Consider the following 27,445-nt stretch of genomic DNA (forward strand, 5'->3'; position numbering starts at 1 on the left):
GCTGACCTTCTTGTCACCTGACAGGGGGGAGTTTCCCTGCTAGGACGTAGCGCGTGGAAGGAACACGTTATTCCAACCAGTTCCCTTCCCCTCCATCAGGCGCCCCGGCTGTCATGGGGGAGGCGGATTACTGCATGTTTTTGTGAGGGTACCTACCCTTGGGAACACGGGGAGAACATGCAGACGACGAGCTACCGACTGCCCCACCGTGCCCCTTAGATCGGCTACTTTTGATGCTTTTCTGCGACGCCGTTTTATGATCACGTAGGGCATTAATTTACATAAAAACATAAAAAGTTAGAATGTGGAGATAAGAGGTTTCTGCCCGACAACAACGAAACGTACTTTCTGTCAGTGGTTCTCCTACCTGTTTGCTCATTTGCCAGACACAGTCGATGAACTGAACGAAGATGGGAGACCTCTCCTGATCCGCATGGTTCTTATCGCCATGACCTATCCTCTGCACACACACACACACACACACACACACACACACACACACACTTTTTTAAATAGCAGATCTACAAGCTGAGCTTTGTGAACTTTATGAAACAAGTATTGTTGATCTATTCATGTGAACGTCCATACAGAGGGGAACGGCATTATTCATTAATTATTATTACCATTATTATTCATTTTAAAATGATTATCTCATAATTAATTATCTTATTAAATGACTTATTACAATGAGTATGATATGAATATGAATGTTCTTACTTGTGTGAACTTGTGTCCAAAGCTGATCCATTCCTTCTCAATGAGCACCTAGAAACACACAAACACACACAATGTTACACATCTCCTTTACAATGTTTAGAAAAAATAACGCACACCACTGGCGTAGCGTGGATCTGTATCCCCCCCCCTTGCGTTGCAGGACACATTGCGATTTTTTAAAAGTAATTAATTAATTAACCCATTGAGACCTGGAACGCATATGTGTCACTTTAGATTTCTTCGGCTATTCAAAAATAGCAGATATACAAGCTCATAGCGCGGCACCGAGTGCCGCGCTATGAGCTTGTAGATCTGCTATTTTTGAGAAATCTTGAAAAAAAAATGTTTAGATTTTTTTTCAAAAAACTGTTTGGATTTGGAAAACATTTTTAAGAATCGCCTCAGGTCTTAAAGGGTTAAACAACATTTTTTTTTTTTTATGACGTCGGCGACGTCATTGGCACTCTGGGCTTATAGAAACGTGACGTCGACGACGTCATTGGCACTGAATGAGTTAACAGGTCACACATGGACCATTGTTATGCAGGAGACGGTAGCTTTAGCTTTGTAAAAGGTACGAATGGGGGGCAGCCAATGTATCACTGCGGTAACGTATCTATTGTTGTCGGAGCAGAATTATTTTTTTCTGGGGAATCTTGCCCTGCAGTTTGAGCAGCTAGACAGGGCAGGCCGGGTCTTTACTGACCGGGCCATGGCCTCAGTGGCCTCCATGACGCTACGCCTCTGACGCACACAATGATGAGATGAGACAATGAGAACAATACCTGTATATTGCCGGCTAAACATTTAACTCTTACCCTGCCAGAGTTTTTTCAGAACAGTCTGTAGCCTCTGCCAGGGTTTTGACCGATTTTGGTACCTTTTCGCATAGCCACAAAATATTTTTCTCCAGTATGATTGATCCCCAGAAAATTTCTAATCACAGATGAGATTCAGGTGTGGTTTCACAAATGTCAACGAGGTCAATTTGACCTTGTTGTCATGTGTTGTTTGATGTTTGAAAATAGCTCAAAACCAGTGGTTTCAAACCAAAAAACATTGTGAATTGTTTGTCCGTTTCAATTTTAACATTGAAGTGGATGGAGCAGCAAATCTTTGGAAATTGTTATCTCCTTATTCGTTTGGAATATCGAAAAGGTGTCAATACTAAATAATTAGAGAATCTTTTTAGAATTTTTTTTTTTAGGACGTTTTTAAACGTCTTTGGCAGGCAACAGCTAATTTCTCAAAGACGTTTATAAACGTCTTTGGCAGTTATAGAGTTAATAAACTACCGGCATAGACCTGACCACCTGACTGATTACTGAGGTTTTGTCACATATTTTGTCAAACAAAAAATAAATAAAAAGCAATATCAATTGTATTCAATCAAAATAAAAAAATGTATATATAATAACAATAATACCAAAACAATTGTCACCTATAATGACCAGGGTGAAAGTGGTTAACCACTTGAACCCTATATGGGTGACCGGAGTCCCTCAGCCATCTATACTAGTGTCTTTTTTGTTTTTCTGTAATTGTGGGGAGGGCTTTTGCTGAAAATAGCTTGTCGCTCTGCCAATCTGACAGGATAAAAATGCCATTTTTGGCTTAAGCCTTCCCCACGGCTGCATGAATCTTCTGATTCCGATGTCTAAAGGTCAAATAAAGACCCAGGTATCAGCCACTGGCTCTAGTACAGCAGGATCCACTGACCTGGAACCCTCTTAGAGTGCGGTAGTGGCTGTCCAGCATCAGCATGGCCAGAGAGGTGAGCTGGGCGGTTCGATCCCAGCCGTCACTACAGTGGACGATGACCGAGTTACCAGAAGAGATCTTATCTGCTACCTGGATCGCTCCCGATAACACCAGCTATTGGAAAAAATGAAGAAAAATACATTATATATAATATAATGCTTTTAAGCACATAAATAAATACATTATGTTTTCTTTTTCGGGTCAGGTGTCACACAATTGCCCTATTTGGATTCAAAACGGCTATTGTAGCTGAAAAGCTACAAGTCTGCATGTCTGGTTATAAGTGGACTACTTCAGAAGACATAACAATACATTATCCAATTATCAATCCAATTTGTATGTTAACCCATAGACCGGGGACGCATCTGCGTCTCATTTTAAGATTTATTTTGGCTATTCAAAAATAGCAGATCTACAAGCTCATAGCGCGGCACCGAGTGCCGCGCTACGAGCTTGTAGATCTGCTATTTTTGAAAAATATTGAAAAAATATTTTCCAGATTTTTTTCAAAAAACGGTTGAGATTTAGATTTTTTTTAAGAATCGCCTCAGGTTTTAATGGGTTAAGAAAAGACATCATTATTATTATTATGGTTGCAACGGCTTCAATGGCTTCGTTTTTTTCAGTAAATGAATGCCCTACTTTGGCATACAACAGTGTCTTGCAAAAGTAGCAGGAAAACAGCCCATTATTTTATGTATTTAGACATTTCTGTTAGAGATTAAGCCCCTTTTCGAGGGGGTCCTCGATCTCACAAAGCGCCGCACCACGATGTGTTGTGAGCTTGTAGACCAGCAATTTTTGCTGCTTTTGAGAAACGTTTAAAGTTAATATCGTTAAAACCGGCTCCCATCTCTAAGTACTCAGTACTCAACTATGGCCGCCTAAACTTTAGGCGAATTTAACTAGATTTAGTTTAAGTCCCGGATTGTAGCTTTAAATCAGAGATTCTCAAACTTGATCAAGACAAAATCAAGGAACCCTCAATTTATATATATTTGGTCGCGGACACCCATCTGAAATTATTTTGTTGCAGGCACTCCCAGAATAGATGTGTGTTAAAAACTTGTACATTATTCAAAATTGTCCCAAAAAGTTTCAAGATTCTTCAAGATTTCCCCAAAAAATGTGACGCAGGTGCTCTCCCGGTGTTAATGGGTTAAAGCCACACACACACACACACACACACACACACACACACACACCTATATACCTTAATGTGTTCCAGCCAGTGTGTAGACTCCAGACTGGACAGCCAGTGGGACTCTTCCACGTTGGGATAGACAATGTCTTTGAGTTTCTTCAGAGACTCTCTCATCACGTGAATGTTGTGGATGTCCAGGAAAACCAGCTCTGCGTTCTGATACTCGTCTCCTTCATAGCCTCCTCCTGTAGCCTGGGAAAACAATACATATGGAGTGAAGCACAAACACAAAATCTCACCGCTGAAATGTTTTCGTCATGGGGCCCAAGTCCTACATTTGCACTTAGTGTGAAACAGCGCTCCACACGTCCTAGACCAGTGGTTCTTAAACTTTTTCATGTCAAGGACCCCCAAAATGATATGCATTTGGCCACGGACCACCATCTCAAATATTTAGTTCCAGGGGTCCAGAAGCAAAGATCTGAGATACAAATGTTCGCTTTAAAAAATATATATATATTCAAAAGGTTAGCACAAATTTTCACCATTTAAAAAAAATTGCAGATCTACAAGCTCATAGCGCGGCACTATGAGCTTCTAGATCTGCTATTTTTGAATAATCAAAGTAAAGGTTAAAGTGTTTCAGAATTATTGTGATCCTTTTATTAACACATTTTGCCGGGGACCCCCTGGAACGCCCCCACGGACCCCTGGGGGTCCCCGGACCCCACTTTGAGAACCAATGTCCTAGACTCTTCTTTCTAGGCAAAACGTACATCACTAATTAAATATCATAAGATTAAACCTAGGATAAATCTACAGTTGATATAGTGGACTAAAATGTATGTAGGCGGGCCGTGATGGCATTGTAATTTGTAATGCCTGATTTATGCCTAGCTGATGGCCGAAAATAGCCGATCGGCTGTAATCAGAGAGTAGGCTGCACTAGCGCTCCTGTTTTTGTGTATAGAGGGGCGGGTGTATAGAGGTGCGGAGAGATTGCGCCTGATCCCATTGGTTCACCGATCTGTCCGTCAAGCCCCGCCCCCTTAACACAACATTACGAGCGACGCCCACTGCACTCTGGTTGGTTGGGGAAATGAAAACACTTCCTATACCGGGTACACCGACGCGCTGCTCCAGGCTTTTATTTTTTAGCAAAACTAAACAATAAAAGCCTGGAGATCGAGGCTAATCAGAGAGTGACACCCATGTGTCAACCAATGATAAAATGACTCGTCTTAGTTCTACTGGATCTTTTCTGCAGTAGTCCCTCCCTAACATCTTCATAAAAAAATGTTGTTGACAAAACGTATTTAGTCATAGTTTTAGTCATTATAGCTTAGTTTTTGTCAGTGGAAAAAAAAAGGTACATCTGCTATTTTCACTACTTCTTAAACTTTTTATGTATTTATTTATGAAAATTATTAGATTTTTTCATTTTATTCATGAAATACTTTTGAAAAATGTTGGAATTGTTTTTAATTGTGATTTCTTTGTTTAAACTTAAAAAAATCTTTTGAAATAATATATATATATATTTTAAATGTAGGAAACGGAAAAAAATTACATATTTACTCGGGACCCATAAAAATTGGTTAAATGGTACAGGTGTTGTTTACCTTGTTGGCCACAGCGTTAACGTTGGGCCGTGCGTCGTAGACAGTGAGTTAAACACAGGTGTTGTTACCTTGTTGGCCACAGCGTTAACGTTGGGCCGTGCGTCGTAGACAGTGAGTTAAACACAGGTGTTGTTACCTTGTTGGCCACGGCGTTAACGTTGGGCCGTGCGTCGTAGATGGTGAGTTAAACAGAGGTGTTGTTACCTTGTTGGCCACAGCGTTAACGTTGGGCCGTGCGTCGTAGACAGTGAGTTAAACAGAGGTGTTGTTTACCTTGTTGGCCACGGCGTTAACGTTGGGCCGTGCGTCGTAGACAGTGAGTTAAACACAGGTGTTGTTTACCTTGTTGGCCACGGCGTTAACGTTGGGCCGTGCGTCGTAGACAGTGAGTTAAACACAGGTGTTGTTACCTTGTTGGCCACGGCGTTAACGTTGGGCCGTGCGTCGTAGACAGTGAGTTAAACACAGGTGTTGTTACCTTGTTGGCCACGGCGTTAACATTGGGCCGTGCGTCGTAGACAGTGAGTTAAACAGAGGTGTTGTTTACCTTGTTGGCCACGGCGTTAACGTTGGGCCGTGCGTCGTAGACAGTGAGTTAAACACAGGTGTTGTTTACCTTGTTGGCCACGGCGTTAACGTTGGGCCGTGCGTCGTAGACAGTGAGTTAAACACAGGTGTTGTTACCTTGTTGGCCACGGCGTTAACGTTGGGCCGTGCGTCGTAGACAGTGAGTTAAACACAGGTGTTGTTACCTTGTTGGCCACGGCGTTAACGTTGGGCCGTGCGTCGTAGACAGTGAGTTAAACACAGGTGTTGATTACCTTGTTGGCCACGGCGTTAACGTAGTTAAACACAGGTGTTGTTTACCTTGTTGGCCACGGAGTTAACGTAGTTAAACACAGGTGTTGTTACCTTGTTGGCCACGGCGTTAACGTTGGGCCGTGCGTCGTAGACAGTGAGTTAAACACAGGTGTTGTTACCTTGTTGGCCACGGCGTTAACGTTGGGCCGTGCGTCGTAGACAGTGAGTTAAACACAGGTGTTGTTTACCTTGTTGGCCACGGAGTTAACGTAGTTAAACACAGGTGTTGTTACCTTGTTGGCCACGGCGTTAACGTTGGGCCGTGCGTCGTAGACAGTGAGTTAAACACAGGTGTTGTTTACCTTGTTGGCCACAGCGTTAACGTTGGGCCGTGCGTCGTAGACAGTGAGTTAAACACAGGTGTTGTTTACCTTGTTGGCCACAGCGTTAACGTTGGGCCGTGCGTCGTAGACATTGAGTTAAACACAGGTGTTGTTACCTTGTTGGCCACGGCGTTAACGTTGGGCCGTGCGTCGTAGACAGTGAGTTAAACACAGGTGTTGTTTACCTTGTTGGCCACAGCGTTAACGTTGGGCCGTGCGTCGTAGACAGTGAGTTAAACACAGGTGTTGTTACCTTGTTGGCCACGGCGTTAACGTTGGGCCGTGCGTCGTAGACAGTGAGTTAAACACAGGTGTTGTTTACCTTGTTGGCCACAGCGTTAACGTTGGGCCGTGCGTCGTAGACAGTGAGTTAAACACAGGTGTTGTTACCTTGTTGGCCACAGCGTTAACGTTGGGCCGTGCGTCGTAGACAGTGAGTTAAACACAGGTGTTGTTTACCTTGTTGGCCACGGCGTTAACGTTGGGCCGTGCGTCGTAGACAGTGAGTTAAACACAGGTGTTGTTACCTTGTTGGCCACAGCGTTAACGTTGGGCCGTGCGTCGTAGACAGTGAGTTAAACACAGGTGTTGATTACCTTGTTGGCCACGGCGTTAACGTAGTTAAACACAGGTGTTGTTTACCTTGTTGGCCACGGCGTTAACGTTGGGCCGTGCGTCGTAGACAGTGAGTTAAACACAGGTGTTGTTAGCTTGTTGGCCACAGCGTTAACGTTGGGCCGTGCGTCGTAGACAGTGAGTTAAACACAGGTGTTGTTACCTTGTTGGCCACGGCGTTAACGTTGGGCCGTGCGTCGTAGACAGTGAGTTAAACACAGGTGTTGTTACCTTGTTGGCCACGGCGTTAACGTTGGGCCGTGCGTCGTAGACAGTGAGTTAAACACAGGTGTTGTTTACCTTGTTGGCCACAGCGTTAACGTTGGGCCGTGCGTCGTAGACAGTGAGTTAAACACAGGTGTTGTTACCTTGTTGGCCACGGCGTTAACGTTGGGCCGTGCGTCGTAGACAGTGAGTTAAACACAGGTGTTGTTACCTTGTTGGCCACGGCGTTAACGTTGGGCCGTGCGTCGTAGACAGTGAGTTAAACACAGGTGTTGTTTACCTTGTTGGCCACAGCGTTAACGTTGGGCCGTGCGTCGTAGACAGTGGGTTAAACACAGGTGTTGTTTACCTTGTTGGCCACGGCGTTAACATTGGGCCGTGCGTCGTAGACAGTGAGTTAAACACAGGTGTTGTTACCTTGTTGGCCACGGCGTTAACGTTGGGCCGTGCGTCGTAGACAGTGAGTTAAACACAGGTAATGTTACCTTGTTGGCTACAGCGTTAACGTTGGGCCGTGCGTCGTAGATGGTGAGCTTGGCGGTGCTGTTGGCCTCTCTCACCAGGTCCAGGTATCGCTCGTCATCTTTGTTGCGTTTGCCGGACATGCCGACCAGCGGCTGGCTGCACCGCGCGATTACCGCCTGGTTCTCTCTGTGGATCCACGACAACACCTACACACACACACACACACACACACACACACACACACACAGGTTTATATTACTATACTTGTGAGGACATCAACATTTTAGGACAGCCATTTTATTAATGCCATTTTATATATATTTTTGTACTATTTTTAACCGTTAAGGCTAAACCCGAAGATCAACAATTGTCCGGTGCATGAGACTGGCACTCGACTAAAAAGTATAGTCCAGTGCCAGGTATGCCAAGTATAAGTCATGAAAAAGAGGAAAGGAGAGGGTGTAAGATCCAAGTACTAAATCATGTCCAGAGAATTTTTAAAAACAACATGTTTTTAGACCAGAACTGGTCTTCATCAGGGCAAGTATGGGTTTTATTATACTGGCCCCGATGGCGGACATTATTATTTTTTACTGTTAATCATCGGATGCGTCATCGTAGATTTTAGCTACCTATATATAGCACCATCCGTTTTCCAGAGACCTGTTAGGATTTAGAAGCCATTTTTAGAATCGACCTCAGGTCTATAATGTTATATTAAAATAGTAGTGTTTTGCCAATTATTCAGAGGTCTGTGTGAAATTCCCTCACGGCCCACAGGTTGAGATGCACAGATTAAAAAAAGGTTAAGTGACTCACGGGGATGCGACATCGTGACCTGAAGGTGGCGACTCTCTTCAGGTCCTCCTCGGTGGCTTTGAAGGGGACCGCCAGGATGGTGGGATAGGTGTCACACAGCTCAAACTTATTATTGATGAAGGTGATCCTCCACTTGTCGTTGGGTAAGCCCTACGGGAGTCAATGGGAATGAATGCGTTGCTTTCGGGGTGAAAACATTAACGCCCTACTTGATCGTACTACAGCATCACACAAAAGCATCAAAAGTAGCAGATCTACAAGCACGCGGCGCGTTTTGAGCTTGTAGATCTGCTACTTTTGAATTTGAATCCTGAAAAGTTACAGTTTTTGGACATATGAGTTGTTTCCAGAGACGATATCCAAAAACCTAACTTTTCAGGAAATGGAGAAAAAACTAAGTGTTCCATTGGATCCGATGCAGTTCATATTTAGCCACAAGCTCTTCTTAACCCATTAAGACCTGAAGCCGATTCTACAAATGTTTTCTAAATCTCAACAGTAAAGATTCGAGTTAAAAATGTTGCACACATTTTCACGATTTTTCAAAAATAGCAGATCTACAAGCTCGTAGCGCGGCACTCGGTGCCGCGCTATGAGCTTGTATATCTGCTATTTTTGAATAGCCCAAAGTGTAAAATAATGCTTTTTAGCTCAAATCAAAAAGTGACACAGATGCGTTCCAGGTCTTAACACATTCACTACCACTGACGTAAAAAAAGTATTTTTTTTCCAATTACCAAACCTGCCTCTGACGTAAAAAAACGTAATTTTGCTAAATCATTTTTTAAAACAAGATCTCACGTTCCTTCATCTCTCGCAGTGACACATTTCATTGTAGCACACCCGGATACGGAAATACGTCAAATCGAAGATTTTCGGTTCCGTCCGCTTCCTGTTTAGGTCCTCCTCTAAAACTGCCTTTTCTCGGCTTTGCATTTCTCCGCCGTGGAATGCCGTTTAGCGACGCTGTTTTGAAACCGCTACTACTGCAAAATGGAATGTCGCCCGATTGAAAATGTCTTCTCTGGGCCACTCACACAACTACCCTGTGTGTCTACAAACAGTTGAACACGCGATCATAAGGGATTTAGCGAGGTCTGTGGCGAGGTGAAAAAAGTACGTGAGTTTTCCGTTTACATAGCGATACATGGGGTTTTTACACTGGGCTGGAGGAGAGAGACTCCGCCCGATCGGAATGTTTGTTGTTTGAGCGGCGTCCACGACTCGCCTGTGTGTTTAGAAACTAAATTGAGATTTATTTTTAAATTATAAAAAACACTAAATCGCTGGCAGTGGGCAAACACAGCCAGAAATAAGTCTGGCAGGGAATGAGTTAATGGGTTTATACTTTTCATTAGTTGTCCGTGTGTGTGTGTGTGTGTGTGTGTGTGTGTGTGTGTGTGTGTGTGTGTGTGTGTGTGTGTGTGTGTGTGTGTGTGTGTGTGTGTGAGTGTGTGTAATGTATGTCCGTCTGTGAACAGTTAATCTCCGGCACCGACGTTGGCCCGAAACTGTGCCCACTTCCCTGGACACTCCCTGGATGTCAGAGCAGAACCTCTGCTCCGAAATGTTCAGATCATCCTGTTATAGGAGGCCGATTTTTGCTATACAAACATCCAACGTCCAAACATCACAGCATATCGGTACACAATACATTATCTCTATGGTCATGTGATCAAGACGAATCTATCCCAATTTTTCATATTCCATCCCGATTGGGGAATTTTGAACATTGCTGGCCCACGATAACCTACCTGACCTGGCGGAGACCTGTGTTCCAAGGAGCACTTTTTTAAATGTTTATTTTTGTATGCTTTATATTTTACTTGGCTTTTTCCATTCTTTTTCGAGGTATGCAAGAGGAAAGAACAACACAGATATCCCCACAAGACAAACGGGACGAACACTAGCAAAATGAAGTGATAATTTGCGTCTCGGCCTCAAAAGACATTCAACTCTCTCACTCAAGAGAACAGGCTCTGTGTGGAAATAGTGGAACAGAGCTGTGAGTGAGTGGTGTGGATTCTCACCTGTCTTCTGTACTCCTCCATGGGTTTGTAGACGTTCCATCCGTTCTCTTCATATTTCTCCTGACTCAGATATGCAAACATATTCTACAGAGACATGGACACAAGGTTCAGACACAACACAACATTTAGTTTACACTCTTTTATTGGCCCTCTCCTTTTTTTCTCTCTACAGCAGGGGTGATGCAACTTTGATGATGTAGAGGGCCACTATATTTTCCACACTCACTCCAGAGGGACACGTTGCATGTACTGTCAGGCAGACACCTCTTATCTCCTTATGTTAAACCTTTTCGTAAATTAATCGTCATTCTAGTATGTCACACAAAAGTTGCAAAAATAGCAGATCTACAAGCTCAAAACGCGTCGCATCGCGACGCGTTTTGAGCTTGTAGATCTGCTGTTTTTGCAACTTTTGGAATTGGAAACCTGAATTATTTTTTGCTATTTTGGAATTGGAAAAGTAACATTTTCATAACATTTCAAATGCATTTAGTTATACTTATGTTAACTTTATGAACTTAAATACAAATACATGTGACATAAAAAAAAGCTTTTTAAACTAGATTCTAATACTAGTCATTAAGCTACTAACATAGACTGAAGTAATTAAAGCGGGTCATGTTTGCATGTTTGGAACTGTAACAGCTGAAAACCTGTGGGCCGCATTAAGTGACGGTGTGGGCCGCATGTGGCCCCCCGGGCTGCCAGTTGCCCCCAGTTGACATACCAGGCCATGTGAGACAGGGAAGGCGTATTTGAAGAGGATGTCAAAGATGTCTCTCCTGCTGTGTCCCTCCTGCTTCAACGCAAACCTCAGATTCCTCATGTCCTGATGACGAGACACACACACACACACACACACACACACACACACACACACACACACACACACACACACACACACACACACACACACACACACACACACACACACACACACACACACACACACACACACACGTGTTTTATATCCTAACTAACACAACAATCTCTTCATAAACCTCACATTCCTCATGTCCTGACGATCACACATAAAAGATGATAAGACGATGTCTGTTTTACGTTCCTGAACACCAATTATCTATTATTTTACTTAACTCAAAACTAAAACTGAAACTACTTTAGTTCATGCACCTTGATGAGTGTTTGATCTGTAAATCATACGTGATGTTTCTCTCACGTGCACACACACACACGCACGCGCACACGCACGCACAAACCTTGCAGGTGATGTCCAGGCCGTATGCGTTCTCTCCTCTACTGGAAGCTCCGCCCATCTTCTCAACACGACAGATGGCGCCCAGCGGTACGTCCAGCGTCACCGCCACGTCCTGGAGAAAAACAGGGTTAAATGATGAATCATGATTATGTCCCGCACTAACACGTTCACACGTTGTACGTCGTCGCTGTCGGGTAGAAAACCTCTAAACTCCATATTCTAAATTTTGGTGTTTTTTTGTGAATTTAAACATCCTACTTGATCATACTACAGCGCCACACAAAAGCGGATCCACCAGCTCCAAACGTAGCTAATTTTTCTTGTTTGTGAATTTTAATCCTGAAAATGGGCAAATTCTCCTTCTACAGCACTGCCACCGACCCAGGTTTGGAATAGTCTAACCCCATCCCTCATAAAGTGCAGTTCGCTGGGCTCATTTAAAAACAACCCTGAAAAACCTTTCAGGAGGCCAAAAAAGCAGGTAGTACTATTTCCCCGTTAGACAGACGCCCCCCTCCCCTTTTTTGTACATATAGCATTATCATTTTTTTCCCCCTGCTTTTTAAATTTTTTGTTTGTACATATTGTTATCTTTTTCTGTATTTTTGTGTTGATATTTGAACTGTGGTGCCACTATACTGTATATGACTATGAATTGAATACCAAGGACCTCATTGGAAACAAGACCGCAAGGAATTTTTTTATCGGACATTTTAGACAAAGCATTTTAAATGCAACTGTGCTGTTTTACATGTTTTGCCTAATAAAATATTATTTCTTTTTTGCCTAATAAAATATTCAATCAATCAAAGTAACAGTTTTGTAGCCTGGCATTGGCCAGACTGATAACGTGGATTCACTCTCACGTTCCTCCCCGGTATCAGTCTGGACTTCGGCCCATATAGGGAGCGAGTATGAGAAATCAGAATGATTTTGATGCTTTTCACTGTTGTACGGGACAGCAGTTGAAACGCTGTCACTGATTGGCCCGATCATTTTCTGATTTCTCATACTCGCTCCCTATGGGCCGAAGTCCAGACTGATACCGGGGAGGAGGAACGTGAGAGTGAATCCACGTTGTGATAATATACAAAGAAAAACTAACGCACATCCTCTGTTGAATGCTGTGTTGAGCCGAAGCGCGTAAGCGTTCGTTTGTTGGTGTGTGTCGACAAAAAAAAAGAGGAAATGTGAGTACTTTGTCCTCCATTGACTTGAACATTTAGGATGTGTTACCTCTTAGGGATTTTTTCAATTCCTATTTTTGCTACGCACATCCTCTGTTTTTGGTGCTAAAGCCAAACTGCAAAAACAGAATCATGAAAAACAAGAGAGAACTCGCAACTCACTTTTAAAATGCTCCAATTTCTTATTCACAGCAGCAGTGAGACGTTTCCACCTTCGTCTCTTTCAGTCAAACTCACAGGGCGTCGCCACCTCTTGGCATACTTTGATTTCAGAACTTGGTAGGCAGAATGTGTGCAGGTCACGGGTTTGATTACAACTACACCAGTGAGCAGGATATTTTGCTCCATTATTAAGTGGGTTTTGTGTTGTTTATTAAACCAGAGCATCTGTGATTACAATGTCTGAAAACTACATTGACTTGCAAGCAACCGAACGAAAGTATGGAGAAATTTTTTAATTGGGAGTTCAAATGTGTCGGTACATCCAGTAGCTCACTCTGACCACAAGAGGGCAGTCAGTGTAGGTTCTGTTTGGCAGCACAACACCTGTGTGTGTGTGTGTGTGTGTGTGTGTGTGTGTGTGTGTGCACAAGTGCACGCGCATCTTACTGCGTCTGAGCTCTTGAAGTACAGTCTGTAGTTTGTGATGAATACTTTTCCTTTAAGCGCTCCACTGAAGGGACACATGTAGATGATCTCTTTATCTGCAGACACAGACAGACACACACACACACACACACACACACACACACACACCCACACACCCACACACACAACTTTAAACCTGTCCACAACAAGAAGCTTACAACGTGTCACATGAGCTTGTAGATCTACCATTTTCTTTAATAGGTTTTGCCTACTGTATATTGACATGCCCCAAATATAGATCGACCATTAATAGATTTTTTTTTTTATTAAATGATCGATTGTCGAATATTTCTTAAATATATGAAATGTAATTCTTATAATCAGTTAATTGGACGACTTCACACTCACCTATGACTCTCTCCTCTCCTGGCAGCAGAGCTACGTCTGCTAACGGCTCCATCTTCAAAGACTCTCTGGATGTCTGCGGACACACACACACATAATTATAAAGTACAGTAAAATAGAGGTTTTCACGGGTCCAACATGATGGATGTGAACCCTAACGGACCAGTGAAATTCATTCTGAGATGCGATTGGTTCTGAATTTTCTTTTTTTAAGAGGTGAGCACAAATTTGACAGAGGAGCAACTTTGTAAATGAGTAATATTTGACCAGGAGAATCTATACTTTAGACTCAAGTAAGTACTGGGAGTGGAGTAGTTTGTCCACCACTGACCCATAGGCGCAGGAATGTCCCCCCAATATTTAGCAATCGACTTGTCGATCTTGCGCCGCTAGTCTCTCACCCCACCGTTCCCATTGTGTTGCGCAATCGTCGTGTATTGGCTGCATGCTTGCCTCTCGCCGCAATGACCATTTTGTTACTGGCTACGTGCAGTTGTTCTCTCAACTCGACCAATTTACCAATTTATAATATTATAAAACATACATTAACCACTTTAGCCCTATTTTATACCTAAGCTATTTGAAAATAGCCAATCTACAAGCTCGCGGCGCGTTGTGAGCTTGTAGATCTGCTATTTTCAAACATTCTGCACTTTTACTTCTGGTGCTTTGAGTATATTTTGATGCCAATACTTTTGTACTTTTACACAAGTACATTGTGTGAATTCCGGGCTTTTACTTGTAAAAGAGTATTTCTACGTTGTCAGTATTGACACTTTTACTTAAGTAAAGAATGTGAGTACTTTTTCCACCACTGGCTATTTATACACAACAAATGGTTGTTCTTTGTAAACAGGCTGTGGGTGTGAGAGCAGCAGATGCCCCGCGGGGCCTCAAGCTGCTAGAATGAAGTGCTGCTATGATAGACTGACTGACCAGGGATCAGACACTGCAACTATATACGGGGGAACAAAGTTGTTCCCCCCCTGTCAGCTAAAGTGAGAGCAGAGAGCGCACGTGGACTTGAGTTAAAAATTCTCGCTTAAAAAAAATATATATATTCAAAGTTCAAAAATGTCCACGAAGAAGCTACACCAAAACTGACAGTGAATGTCATGACCTCACCATCTAACACTTACACCCCCCCCCCCCACACACACACGTCTCGTTCCCAGCCTTTACTCATCTCCGAGGAGAATAGCCTGGTCACGACCTAATGCAGAGAGTGTGTCTATAGGGGCAGAGCGTCCGTCGTTATGTTATTTCCCCCGGAAACTATATTTTTTTCAACCAATCGCAACACTCGTTTCATGCACGGAGAATGTAAACAGATTTGTAAAGCCTCAACGTCATTCATTTCATTGGGCGGATACTTCCGCCAAATTCCGGTACTTCCGTTTAGACACTCAACCGGCTATGTGTGTGTGTGTGAGTGTGAGTGTGTGTGTGTGTGTACTTACATTGGAGCTGTTGGTGTCTGTTAGAGTGGAGTTGTAGATGGAGATGGGTGAGGCCATCACTCAACCACTGGAGCTGCTTCTACAGACAACAAAACAGATCATTTTGTTCATTAACTGTGATCGAGGCAAAAGTTTAAAATAACGCTGATTCGTTTTTTGGGGCTTTTTAACCCTTTTTATCCCCAATTTATTCGTTATGCTTAGCAGTAGTGATGCGCGCGTGTCAGGTTTTTTCATAACCCGCCCCGCCCGCCCGGAAACCCAACCCAACCCGTCCCACAAAAATTAATATAAATCAACGACCCAGCCCGTCCCACAACCCAAAAAAAAAACACACAAGCAAGTCCATTCAATTGCTTTCCAGAGAGAGAGAGAGAGAGGGACAGAGGGAATGAGAGAGAGAGAGAGAGGTGTGTTTTGGTGTTTTTCTTTTCTTCCGTGGATTGACCCGCTTCGCCCGCCCCACGATAATTGCGTCGTAATCTACAACCCGTCAGCTGCTTTACCACTGCGCCACCCGAGCGCAAAATAATCGTGAATCGTGATACTGATTTAATATCAACCCAGTCGCCACACGTTAAAGAAAAGCAGCATCATACTACACACACACACACACTTATTATGGTTATCCTGGCTATAAAACACTACTCATTCACATTAGTGTTTGCCCAGCAGCAAATGTGAACCATGCAGCACGTGAGTGTGGGGTGAACTCACATTAATGTTTCATTGTAGTGAAGTGGATAAGCATGGACCGCTCTGTGTGTGTGTGTGTGTGTGTGTGTGTGTGTGTGTGTGTGTGTGTGTGTGTGTGTGTGTGTGCGCTACTGATCTGGTGTGAATAATGAATATAAAATGGTTCCTAGTGGGCCAATGCACTTAGTCGGTTGGATGAGTGAACATACAGTATGTGCTGTCAGTGTCAATAGACAGTGTGGGGGAATTGTTACTGTACACTGTAAAATACAGACCCATAATACTGACAATTTGGTGTGTTAGGGCTGCAGCTGCATAACATCGTTTCAGCATCGGCATTGCAAAGTGTACACACATGCAATAAGCCCTGTTCAGACGTACTAGAGTTGCTGGCATGCTGGTGCAGTATATTTGATTTTGACGTCCAACGTGTGCCGATCTGCAATAGCGGTATATATATAGAGGTGCTGGCAAAATGCCAGCAATGCATGCTTTTAGTAACATTCCCAGCAATCAAATGGTGGGACGCAGGTGCGAGCACAGAGCAGGATGACACTGAGAGAGAACTACTGTGGCGCGCGCGCACACACACACACGCATCTGACAAATCAATCTATTAATGATGCATGTAGACCACTTGTTCAAATTGAAGTGTCAAAGCGTCTCTATATTGGGTTGCACCGCAATATTAATTTGAACACTGAGTTACCGACCCAAACGTTCATGTGAAACCAAAACACACACACACACAAGGGAACCGACCCAAATCTCTCACACACACACACACACACACACACACACACACACACACACACACACACACACACACACACACACACACACACACACACACACACACACACACACACACACACACACACACACACACACACACACACACACACACACACACACACACACACACAGTCTTTTCTCTCGCTCTCACTCATTCCGCACACACTTCGACCAAGAGTTCTTGAACTTGAACCAGACTCATGTGTCCGTCACATTCTTATCATATTTGAAGTGGTTTAAAGCACTGCCATCATAAACACATGAGAGACGGGACCTGTAGTCTTACCAGTTTCACAGACAAACAAACCTAGCATTTTCTTTTCTCCAGAAACTGATGAAGGAAGAGAGCCAAACCATGCAAGGTACCACTGAAAGGACACTTCCACACACACACACACAGCAGGAGGAGCCGGGAATCGAACCTAGTAGCCGCTTTAGTAGCTCCTGAACCCCTAAACCCAGTGGTTCTCAACCAGATGATTTAAAGGACTTTTAATACCTAAAAAGAAAAGACCATTTACTGCATCAAAAGTAATCAACAAACTATACTATAAAACATTGGCCAAATTGTCAACTAACATAAGAAAGGCAAAATAATAATTGTGAAAATAGCAGATCTACAAGCTCACAACGCCTCACGTTGCGAGGCGTTGTGAGCTTGTAGATCTGCTATTTTCACAATTTTTATTGGTGGAACAGAGTCAAACGAAATGGGGGGTCCCCAGTTCAAATATGATTATTTTGGGGGGGTCTCGGCCTGAAAAGGTTGAGAACCACTGCTCTAACCGATGTCATGTTTGTATGCATTATGTAAGGTGAACTGTAACTGTCATCACAACACAACACAAAGTGTGTGACTGGTCAGGAACATGCTTTGAATGAATGAATACAATGCAAATCAGGGACTCCGCTAGACCAGTTCAGTCTAGGCCAGGTCAGGGGTCTTCAACAGGGCGTCCTCAGAGATGCTGAGGACCCCTATTCTGGGGGGAAAGAAACATCTACAAGCTCACAACGCGACGCATTGTGAGCTTGTAGATCGGCTATTTTCGTCGAAGAGATTTGGTGTACAGGGGAGAAAGAGCAGACCAAGAACAGAGCCAAAAAGGTCAAGTTTACAAATATTGAGGCTTAAAGTGGTTAAATGTCTGAAAGCACACCTTTAACACAAATCCCATATGAAGTGCTTCATCTCTTTCTCAGCTAAAGGGTCCTTGGCCTGACAAAAACTTTGGTCTAGGTGCACCATACCATAGTGTTGATTTCGTCGACTAAAATTATGACGAAAAATGTTGGTCGACTACCTTTATTCACTGACGAAAACTAAATAAAAACTAAGCTATGATGACTAGAACTAACTAAATATATTGACAATTTGGTCAACAAATAAAAACTAGACTAAAATGTTAGTGAGGGATCTAGTGGAGAAGAGATCCAGTAGAATTTTTTATTTTTATTTTTTTAGAACTAAACGACAAGTCATTTTATGTTTGGTTGCACTCTGAAAATAGCAGATCTACAAGCTCACAACGTGAGCTTGTAGATCGGCAATTTTCAGCATGCAACCAAGTGTAAAATCAGCCATTATGACGCCATCAAGGCACCGCCAACATACATTTTAGTCGACTAAATCAACTGTAGATTTAGTCGACTATAATCTTATGATATTTAGTCGACTAAAACTAGACACAAACTAAAACATTTCAGATGACTAAAATGTGACTAAAACTAAATGGAATTTGATTCAAAAACTAAATCAAAATTTGCTGTCAAAATCAACACTACTAGTGCACCACCATCCAGACTGAATTGGGTCAGCACCGAGACAAGACATCAGAAAAATAAAACCACAATGGCATAATGTAGGTTTTTTTCCTATAATGTATGTATGTGACACCAACCCCATCACTCCACCAAAACTGTTTTGTTGCATGGAGTTGCATTGGTGCGGTGACTGCGGTCTGGCCTTTAGCTAAATGTGTTCCACTCCTTTATCGAGCTTCACCACGTCTCTTGTTGTGAGAAGCATCCTCCATGTGTTATCATCCCTGCCCCCCCCCCCCACATCTCCTTTTTAAGTTATCAACATGAATTTTGTATGTACGGCTGCACTTTAAATTAAACTGTCAATAGCAATATCTAATCAATCGATCAATAACAATGCCCTATATACCCTCACAGGAGGGCGTGCACTGGGGCTGAAAGATCATTAACAAACTAGTGAGATGTCTGGCATAAATATACCCCCCCATCCCCTCTCCAGCACCACCTAGACTGTTTTTTGTCCCTCCCATAAATAAAAGCCTTCAAACTACATATGACAATGCCACACACAAGTAGCAAGAATAGATCTACAAGCTCACAATGTCGCATCGCGGCACGTGGTGAGCTTGTAGATCTGCTGTTTTCACTATTTTTAGGGGAGCCAGGTTGAAAGTGGCTAATTCTCTCTGTGGCTTTTATAAAAATGTAAACAAAAGTATTAACACTTTAGTGACTAAATAAATAACATTGGATCCATTGGAACACTAGTCTCGCGTAGCCAGACAACTATTCCACAATCTCTATAATGCTGTATAGAGTCTGGAACTACAAATCCCCAAATCCGAGAGAGGAAGCTGGCACTTCCAATATATTTTAAAATATCTTTACATTAATTTTTTTTATTTCCATTTCTGCTTAGCATCAAGATATTTTGATTTATATTAGGTTAAAGTTGCGCCACTGTAAAGACGAAACTGAAGTGGAGGGAGGAGGCTTCACATCCGGTTTATATTTTAATCATGATCAGAGCTTCCGAGTCCCAGACTGTATGACCGGAAACGTTTGAAAATTGTGGGAGGCAACAGTCTGGACATGCCAGACTATTGGAACACAGCTTCTTTGTTACATTTCCTGAAAAGTAATGCTTTTGGACATAAAAAGGTCTCTCCACCGGGGCCAACAGTGACGTTAACATGATGACTATATGACATATTATATCCTCTGTGCCTGCTGCCAGTGTTGATTTAGTCGACTAAAACTATGACGAAAAACATTGGTCGACTACCTTTTTACACTGACGAAAACTAAATAAAAACTAAATAAAAACAAAGCTTTGATGACTAAAACTAAGACTAAATATATTGACAATTTCATCAACAAATAAAAACTAGACTAAAATGTCAGTGAGGGATCTAGTGGAGAAGAGATCCAGTAGAACTAAAAGACAAGTCATTTTATGTTTGGTTGCGCTCGGGTGTTGCGCTCTGAAAATAGCCGATCTACAAGCTGCGACGCGTTGTGAGCTTGTAGATCGGCTATTTTCAGCATGCAACCAAGTGTAAAATCAGCCATTACGACGCCATCAAGGCACCGCCAAAATACATTTTAGTCGACTAAATCAACTCAACACTGGTGCCTGCTGCTTTCAACCGGCCTCGTTTCATTGATAAACTATGCGCCGTAATATCTGTTATTACATCTGATGCTATTTTTACTGCCCCCCGTCCCACGGCTATTTTTACCATGTGCTTGATGCATCTATCAAGCACCTTATGTACTGTATATAATGTCATACTGCCACGTTAATATCACAGAGCAACAGATACCCCTATATGTAACTATATACCTTTCAATCCGGGAACCCCTTTTGGGTTAGTCGTTTTTCAGTAAACTTTAGAGGAAATGTTTAGAATTGGACTCAGGTCTAAATGGGTTAATGGAACTTTAATCGATTATAAAAAACTGTATTGATACGTTTTTGAAATATAATAAACTAAAAAAGGTACAAATAAAATGGTAAAGCACTATATTCTGATAGTGATCATTGCTATAGACCAGGGGTGATGCAACTTTGATGATGGAGAGAGCCACTATATTTCCACACTTGTTGCATATACTGTCTCTCCGTACTTTTTCCGCCATTCGATGTCACACAAAAGTAGCAAAAATAGCAGATCTACAAGCTCAAAACGCGTCGCACTTTTGAATTGGAATCTAGAATTTAGTTTTTTTGCTATTTTTGAATTGGAATGAAAAGTAACATTTTAATTTAATTTCAAATGCATTTAGTCATACTTATGTCAACGTTATGAACTTCTAATACAAATACATTGGACATTAAAAAAACGATAGAATTTTAATACTAGTCATTAAGCTACTAATATAGACTGAAGTAATTAAAGCGGGTCATGTTTGCATGTGTGGAATTGTAACAGCTGAAATCAATAATATATCACTATTCAGATATTAACCTGCGGGCCGCATCAAGTGAAGGTGGGGGCCGCATGTGGCCCCCGGGCCACCAGTTGCCCATGTATGCTATGGACAGTACAGAGTGTTTATTCAGTAAACACACTCACTTCAGCTCTTCAGTAAAGAGAAAATACATTTGGTGGATTGCACAAAGTCAGCCAATCAGGAGAGAGTACCCATTTATCAGCTTCAATTGTATTAGTGTACCAGCTGAGAGCTCTAATGTTGTCTGCTCATTTCTTTGTGTCATCACTTTGAATTTCACTTGTTTAATCTGTATAGTGTGAGTTCTCTCTTGATTGGATACAATTGGTATCCCGACCTGAAAATGTATTTTTTACTAAAGAGCTACAGAGACATGGAGACCCTTGTTACTGAACAAACACTTTATATCTGCAGAATTATCAGAATATAGAGCCATTTAACTGAAAATAGTGTGCAAATATTTGAATATATATATATATATTTTTTAAGCTCATTTGTTTTACTCAAATCTTAGCTTCTGGGGGATTCTACAAATGTCTTAACCTAACAGTTTAAAAAACTATATATACCGGTATATATATATATATATATATATATATATATATATATATATATATATATATATATATGTTGCTATAATATCAGTGGTTCTCAAACTATTTTCATGTCAAGGACCCCCAAAATGATGTGTATTTGGCCGCCAAAATATTTTGTTCCATGGACCCCCCAGAAGCAAACATTCGAGATAAAAATGTTCGCTTTAAAAATGAATATATATTCAAAGATTTGCACACATTTTCACGGTTTTTCCAAAAATAGCAGATATACGAGCTGTTGTTGTTGCAAGGAGTTGTGACTAGTTGCATTGATGCGGTCTGGCCTTAACAGATGTGCACACAATAAATAATAAATCATCAGCATTCAGTTCTCTAATGCCTCAAGAGTTAAAACTGACCTTTTTACAGTGGTGAGAAGTAGCCTAACCAAGTACTGCACTGAATCTACCCAGCAGCACATAGTCATTCAAATCAGCCTCAGCGTTATCAGCTGCCACATTAAAGTAATAAACATATTAATGGATTACTAATTACAACATTAAATTAATGAACACATGAATGCATTACTAATTACAACATTAAACGTAGGGTAAGTGATTTTCTTGTGATTGATTGGTTAAATTAAAGTGTTAAATAGCTCTATATTCAGATATTAATCATAGCTACAGAGAGTTTGTTCAGTAACAGGAGTCTCCATGTCTCTCCAGCTCTTTATTAAACAGAAAATACATTTTCAGGTCAGGATACCAATTGTATCCAATCAGGATAGAGAACTCAGACAAGATACAGATTAAACAAGTGACATCGGAAGTAATGACACAAAGAAATGAGCTGACAACATTGGAACTGGAACACTAGATGATAAATGGGTACTCTAGTCTATTCTGATTGGCTGAAATTTTGAAACCCACCTGAAAATGTATTTTCTGTTTATTAAAGAGCTGGAGAGACATGGAGACTCCTGTTACTGAACAAACACTATATAGCAAAAAAATACATTTCGTTTTAACCTGCCTTTAAAGTGATGAACACATTGATGCATTACTAACCAGTCTGCACAATGAGTACTTTTACCTTTAGTACTGCAAGTATATTTTGATGCAAATACCTTTTCGTTTTGAATGCAGTACTTTTACTTTGTGTGGTATCGAACGATGTTTGAATACATGACGTTTACTTGCAACAGAGTATTTTCTTCTACACTGTGTTAATAACTACTTTTACTTAAGTACATAACTGAGTACTGCGTCTTCCACCTCTGACATCTTAGAACTTCAGACTCAGAGCCAACATGCAAAAGCCACACCATGGAATTCATCCTGGGTCAGGAAAAATAATCCAAAAAAGGAACGCCTATGACGAGAGTATCCATACCATACATGGGCAACTGGCGGCCCCCACCTTCACTTAATGAGGCCCGCACCTTCACTTAATGCGGCCCCCACCTTCACTTAATGCGGCCCCCACCTTCACTTAATGAGGCCCCCACCTTCACTTAATGAGGCCCCCACCTTCACTTAATGTGCCCCGCACCTTCACTTAATGCGGCCCCCACCTTCACTTAATGCGGCCCCCACCTTCACTTAATGAGGCCCCCACCTTCACTTAATGCGGCCCCCACCTTCACTTAATGCGGCCCCCACCTTCACTTAATGAGGCCCCCACCTTCACTTAATGAGGCCCCCACCTTCACTTAATGCGGCCCGCACCTTCACTTAATGAGGGTCACTTAATGAGGCCCCCACCTTCACTTAATGAGGCCCCCACCTTCACTTAATGAGGCCCCCACCTTCACTTAATGCGGCCCCCACCTTCACTTAATGAGGTCCCCACCTTCACTTAATGAGGCCCCCACCTTCACTTAATGAGGCCCCCACCTTCACTTAATGCGGCCCCCACCTTCACTTAATGAGGCCCCCACCTTCACTTAATGCGGCCCGCAGGTTAATATCATTAATATCACTTAATGCGGCCCCCCCCCACCTTCACTTACTGAGGCCCCCACCTTCACTTAATGAGGCCCCCACCTTCACTTAATGCGGCCCGCAGGTTAATATCGGAATACTGATATATTATTGATTTCAGCCGTTACAATTGTAAACACAACACAACCCGATTTAATTACTTCAGTCTATATTAGTAGCTTAATGACTAGTATTAAAATTCTATTGTCTTTTTTATGCCCAATGTACTCGTATTTAAGTTCAAAAAGTTAACATAAGTATAACCAAATGCATTTAAACATTTTTTTAAATTTTGCTTTTCAGGATTCCAATTTAAAAATAGCAAAAAAAAACAAAAAAAAAAATCAGGATTCCAATTCAGAAATAGCAAAAACAGCAGATCTACAAGCTCATTGCGACGCGTTTTGAGCTTGTAGATCTGCCATTTTTGCTACTTTTGTGTGACATAGAATGGCCCGACAGTATATGCCATCGGTTCTCCAAGTGGGGTCCGGGGACCCCCAGGGGTACTTGAGGGGGTTCCAGGGGGTCCCCAGCAAAATGTGTTAATATAGCATCACAATAATTATGACCTTTTTATACTTTGGCTATTCAAAAATAGCAGATCTACAAGCTCATAGCGCGGCACCGAGTGCTGCGCTATGAGCTTGTAGATCTGCTATTTTTTGAAAAATCGTGACAATTTGTGCAAATCTTTGAATATATATATTTTTTTTTAAGCAAACATTTGTTGCTCAAATCTTTGCTTCTGGGGGTCCCTGGAACAAAATATTTTGAGATGGGGGTCCGCGGCCAATTACATATCATTATGGGGGTCCTGGACATGAAAAAGTTTGAGAACCACCAGTGTGTAAATATAGTGGCCCTCTCCATCATCAAAGCTGCATCACCTCTGATCCATACTGTACTTTTACTGTATGTAGAGCTGAGCCTTACTACTTTTTTCCACCAGTGTATTTAACAATTTGCAAAAGCACTCCAGATACAAGTACTTAAAAATAAACTAACACGGATACTTTACTTATAGTAAACCCTAGAAGTATAAAACGCATATACAGTATAATGATCAGTGGTGGAAAGTAACTAATATAAGTACTGTACTTAAGTGCAATTTTGAGGGATTTCCAATTTTCAATACTTTTACTTCTACTCCACAACATCTCAAGAGGCAAATAGTGTACTTTTTGTTTTTACTCCACTACAATGATTTGACAACTTTAGTTACTTAGATCATTTCAGTCCAAAATGCAAAAGCACTTCCAGGGACAAGTACTTAAAAAAAAAACTATACACACATACTTTACTTAGTAAACCCAAGAAGTATAACACATACACTGTATAATGATGAGTATTGACAGTGGTGGAAAAAGTACTCAAATTCTTTACTTAAGTAAAAGTACCAATACTGCAATATAGAAATACTCTGTTACAAGTAAAAGTCCAGAATTAAAAATGTACTTGAGTGAAAGTACAAAAGTATTGGCATCAAAATGTACTTAAAGTACGAAAAGTAAAAGTACTAAATATTTGAAAATAGCAGATCTACAAGCTCACGACGCGTCGCGAGCTTGTAGATCGTCTATTTTCAAATAGCCTAGGTATAAAATAGGATTAAAGTGGTTAATGTATGTTTCATAATATCATAATTTATATCTGAAAAGTAACTAGTAACTAAAGTTTTGAAATAATTGTAGTGGAGTAGAAGTACAATATTTGCCTCTGAGATGTAGTGGAGTAGAAGTAAAAGTATTGGAAATTGGAAATACTCAAGTAAAGTACAAATACCTCAAAAGTGTACTTAAGTACAGTATTTAAGTAAATGTACTTAGTTACTTTCCACCACTGAGTATTGATCATTCATAGCCATATAAAAGCAGCAACAGGAAATATACAGCAGGTAACCAAAGGCCTCAAAGTGGACAGAGTATCGTGGATACTATGGATACTGTATCCATACTGTACTTTTACTTGAGTACCAAACAGTCCTCAGTACTTTTTTTTCTCCACCCCTGCATTTTTTTCTTTCTTTTTTTTTTACAATTTCAGCCGAAAATGCAAAAGCACTCCAGAGACAAGTACTTGGAAAAATAAATAAAGATACTTTACTCGGTAATCCCCAGAAGTAACGCATGTTCTGGTGAGTATTGATCATTCATAGCCATATATACAGCAGCACCAGGAAATATACAGTAAGGTAACCCAAAGGCCTCAAAATGGACACACAGCCTTCTCATTTACTCTTTACAGCTCCATAAATACTTGTAACGGGATGTAACGGGCCGCGCGGCCTCTCCCCACACACCCCGTGGGGTTTTGAATACTTTAAATACTTGAATACTTTCACTCACCCGTTAAAAAAACCCTCAAATGTCTTCCAGAGTCCCCGAAATTAAAATTCTCACTTCAGTTTGTTTCCCCTCCGTGCGCCCGTAGGAAGAACAAACTCCATACCCGACGGGTCACGTGTTGGGCACGTCAGCGCGCTGATTGGCTGGGCGGTGGCGGGCCACAAGGTCTGCTGGGATGTGCAGTCTTCTCGGAACATTACCATACATGAAGGCTTTCTGAACTACATAAGGAGTCACGTGTCACGGCACGTCACGGCTCCGATTGGCTGGTGGCTACGGAGTAGAATACCGCAAGGTCTGCTGGGATACGTAGTCTTTAAATTATAGGCTAATAAATAATAATAATAATAATAATAATAATAATAATAATAATAATGATAATAATAATGATAATAATAATGATAATAATAATAATAATAATAATAATAATAATAATAATGATCATAATAATAATAATGATGATAATAATAACACATGATTTTATTCCCTTTATTGTAGTGTTGTTTTATTTCAATACTGATACTATTTCAATATAATAATATTATCTTATTTTTTATTTATATTTCATACTTTTTTCAATGTGATATTTTATGAGACCCAATCTTATTCATCTTCTCATGTATGTGCTTTGCCTATTTTCAGTTTTTATTTCGAAGCACACATAGACGGGAACAGAATGTGATAGGGGAACCAGTGTGGGTGTAACACATAGACGGTGTAACCGCGGGGAGGAGGCGGAGCAGACAGAATGTGATAGGGGCACCAGTGTGGATGTAACAGCGGGGAGGAACAGCAGCCAGCGTTGCCAAGTCTGTTTTTGGTAAGCAATATTTTTGGCAATTCTTCTGTAAATTCGCTTGTACAGAATATCTTGTTTCTAAAGTACAGGCTAAGCCTTGTTGCTTATTTGGGCTTGCTTTTTTTCAAGTCAAGGACCCCCAAATTAATCATTAATTAATATGTATTTGTCTGCGGACCCCCATCTGAAAAGGTGTTTTTTTCATGTTGTGAAAATATTTTCACAACATTTGTGTTGTTGTGTTGAAATAAAATGTGTTCAAAAATATTATTAAATGTTGTAATTGTTTCCCCCAGATTGAAAATATGATGTATTTCGAGTTCAATTGGTAAAGCAGCTGCAGCTCGATTTCTTTTGGGCTTGTTCTCTTTTTTTTCGTAGAACTGGGCTGGCCGCTTGTTTCTCTCGCACAATCTGGCAACCCTATCAGATAGCATCAGAGCCTTAAAGAGAGTTCTGACACTAGCGTCGACTCCCATTGTAAGAATGGAATGCGGAAGTGCTCTGTCTATCTCAATGAGATAGTTCCAATGTTTGGAACTATAGCCCATAGGAGCCCGCTTTGCGGCGAGATCAAAGCGTGTCGTTACTCTCTTTTCTACGCTCTGAATAGCATCAAGCGGA

The 27,445-nt window shown here is 41.5% G+C and overlaps 1 protein-coding gene across 1 annotated transcript in view; it reads right to left on the minus strand.

Moving 5' to 3' along the window:
* Positions 1-26,118, minus strand: part of mtm1 (myotubularin 1) — a 30,291-nt gene extending 4,173 nt beyond the window's left edge. The window contains exons 1-13 of the mRNA XM_080451180.1: positions 26,023-26,118; positions 15,442-15,520; positions 13,985-14,057; positions 13,598-13,692; positions 11,803-11,913; positions 11,310-11,411; positions 10,583-10,666; positions 8,553-8,702; positions 7,754-7,939; positions 3,692-3,874; positions 2,437-2,592; positions 718-765; positions 368-460 (exon numbers count right to left, since the gene is read on the minus strand). Coding sequence (XP_080307306.1) covers positions 368-460; positions 718-765; positions 2,437-2,592; positions 3,692-3,874; positions 7,754-7,939; positions 8,553-8,702; positions 10,583-10,666; positions 11,310-11,411; positions 11,803-11,913; positions 13,598-13,692; positions 13,985-14,057; positions 15,442-15,498 — 1,338 coding nt within the window. The 5' untranslated portion in view covers positions 15,499-15,520; positions 26,023-26,118. The remainder of the gene's footprint in view (positions 1-367; positions 461-717; positions 766-2,436; positions 2,593-3,691; positions 3,875-7,753; positions 7,940-8,552; positions 8,703-10,582; positions 10,667-11,309; positions 11,412-11,802; positions 11,914-13,597; positions 13,693-13,984; positions 14,058-15,441; positions 15,521-26,022) is intronic.
* Between the last annotated feature and the right edge of the window lie 1,327 nt (positions 26,119-27,445).

This window comes from Gymnoscopelus braueri, assembly GCF_963280865.1.
Source record: "Gymnoscopelus braueri genome assembly, chromosome: 15".
Taxonomy (NCBI): Eukaryota; Metazoa; Chordata; class Actinopteri; order Myctophiformes; family Myctophidae; genus Gymnoscopelus; species Gymnoscopelus braueri.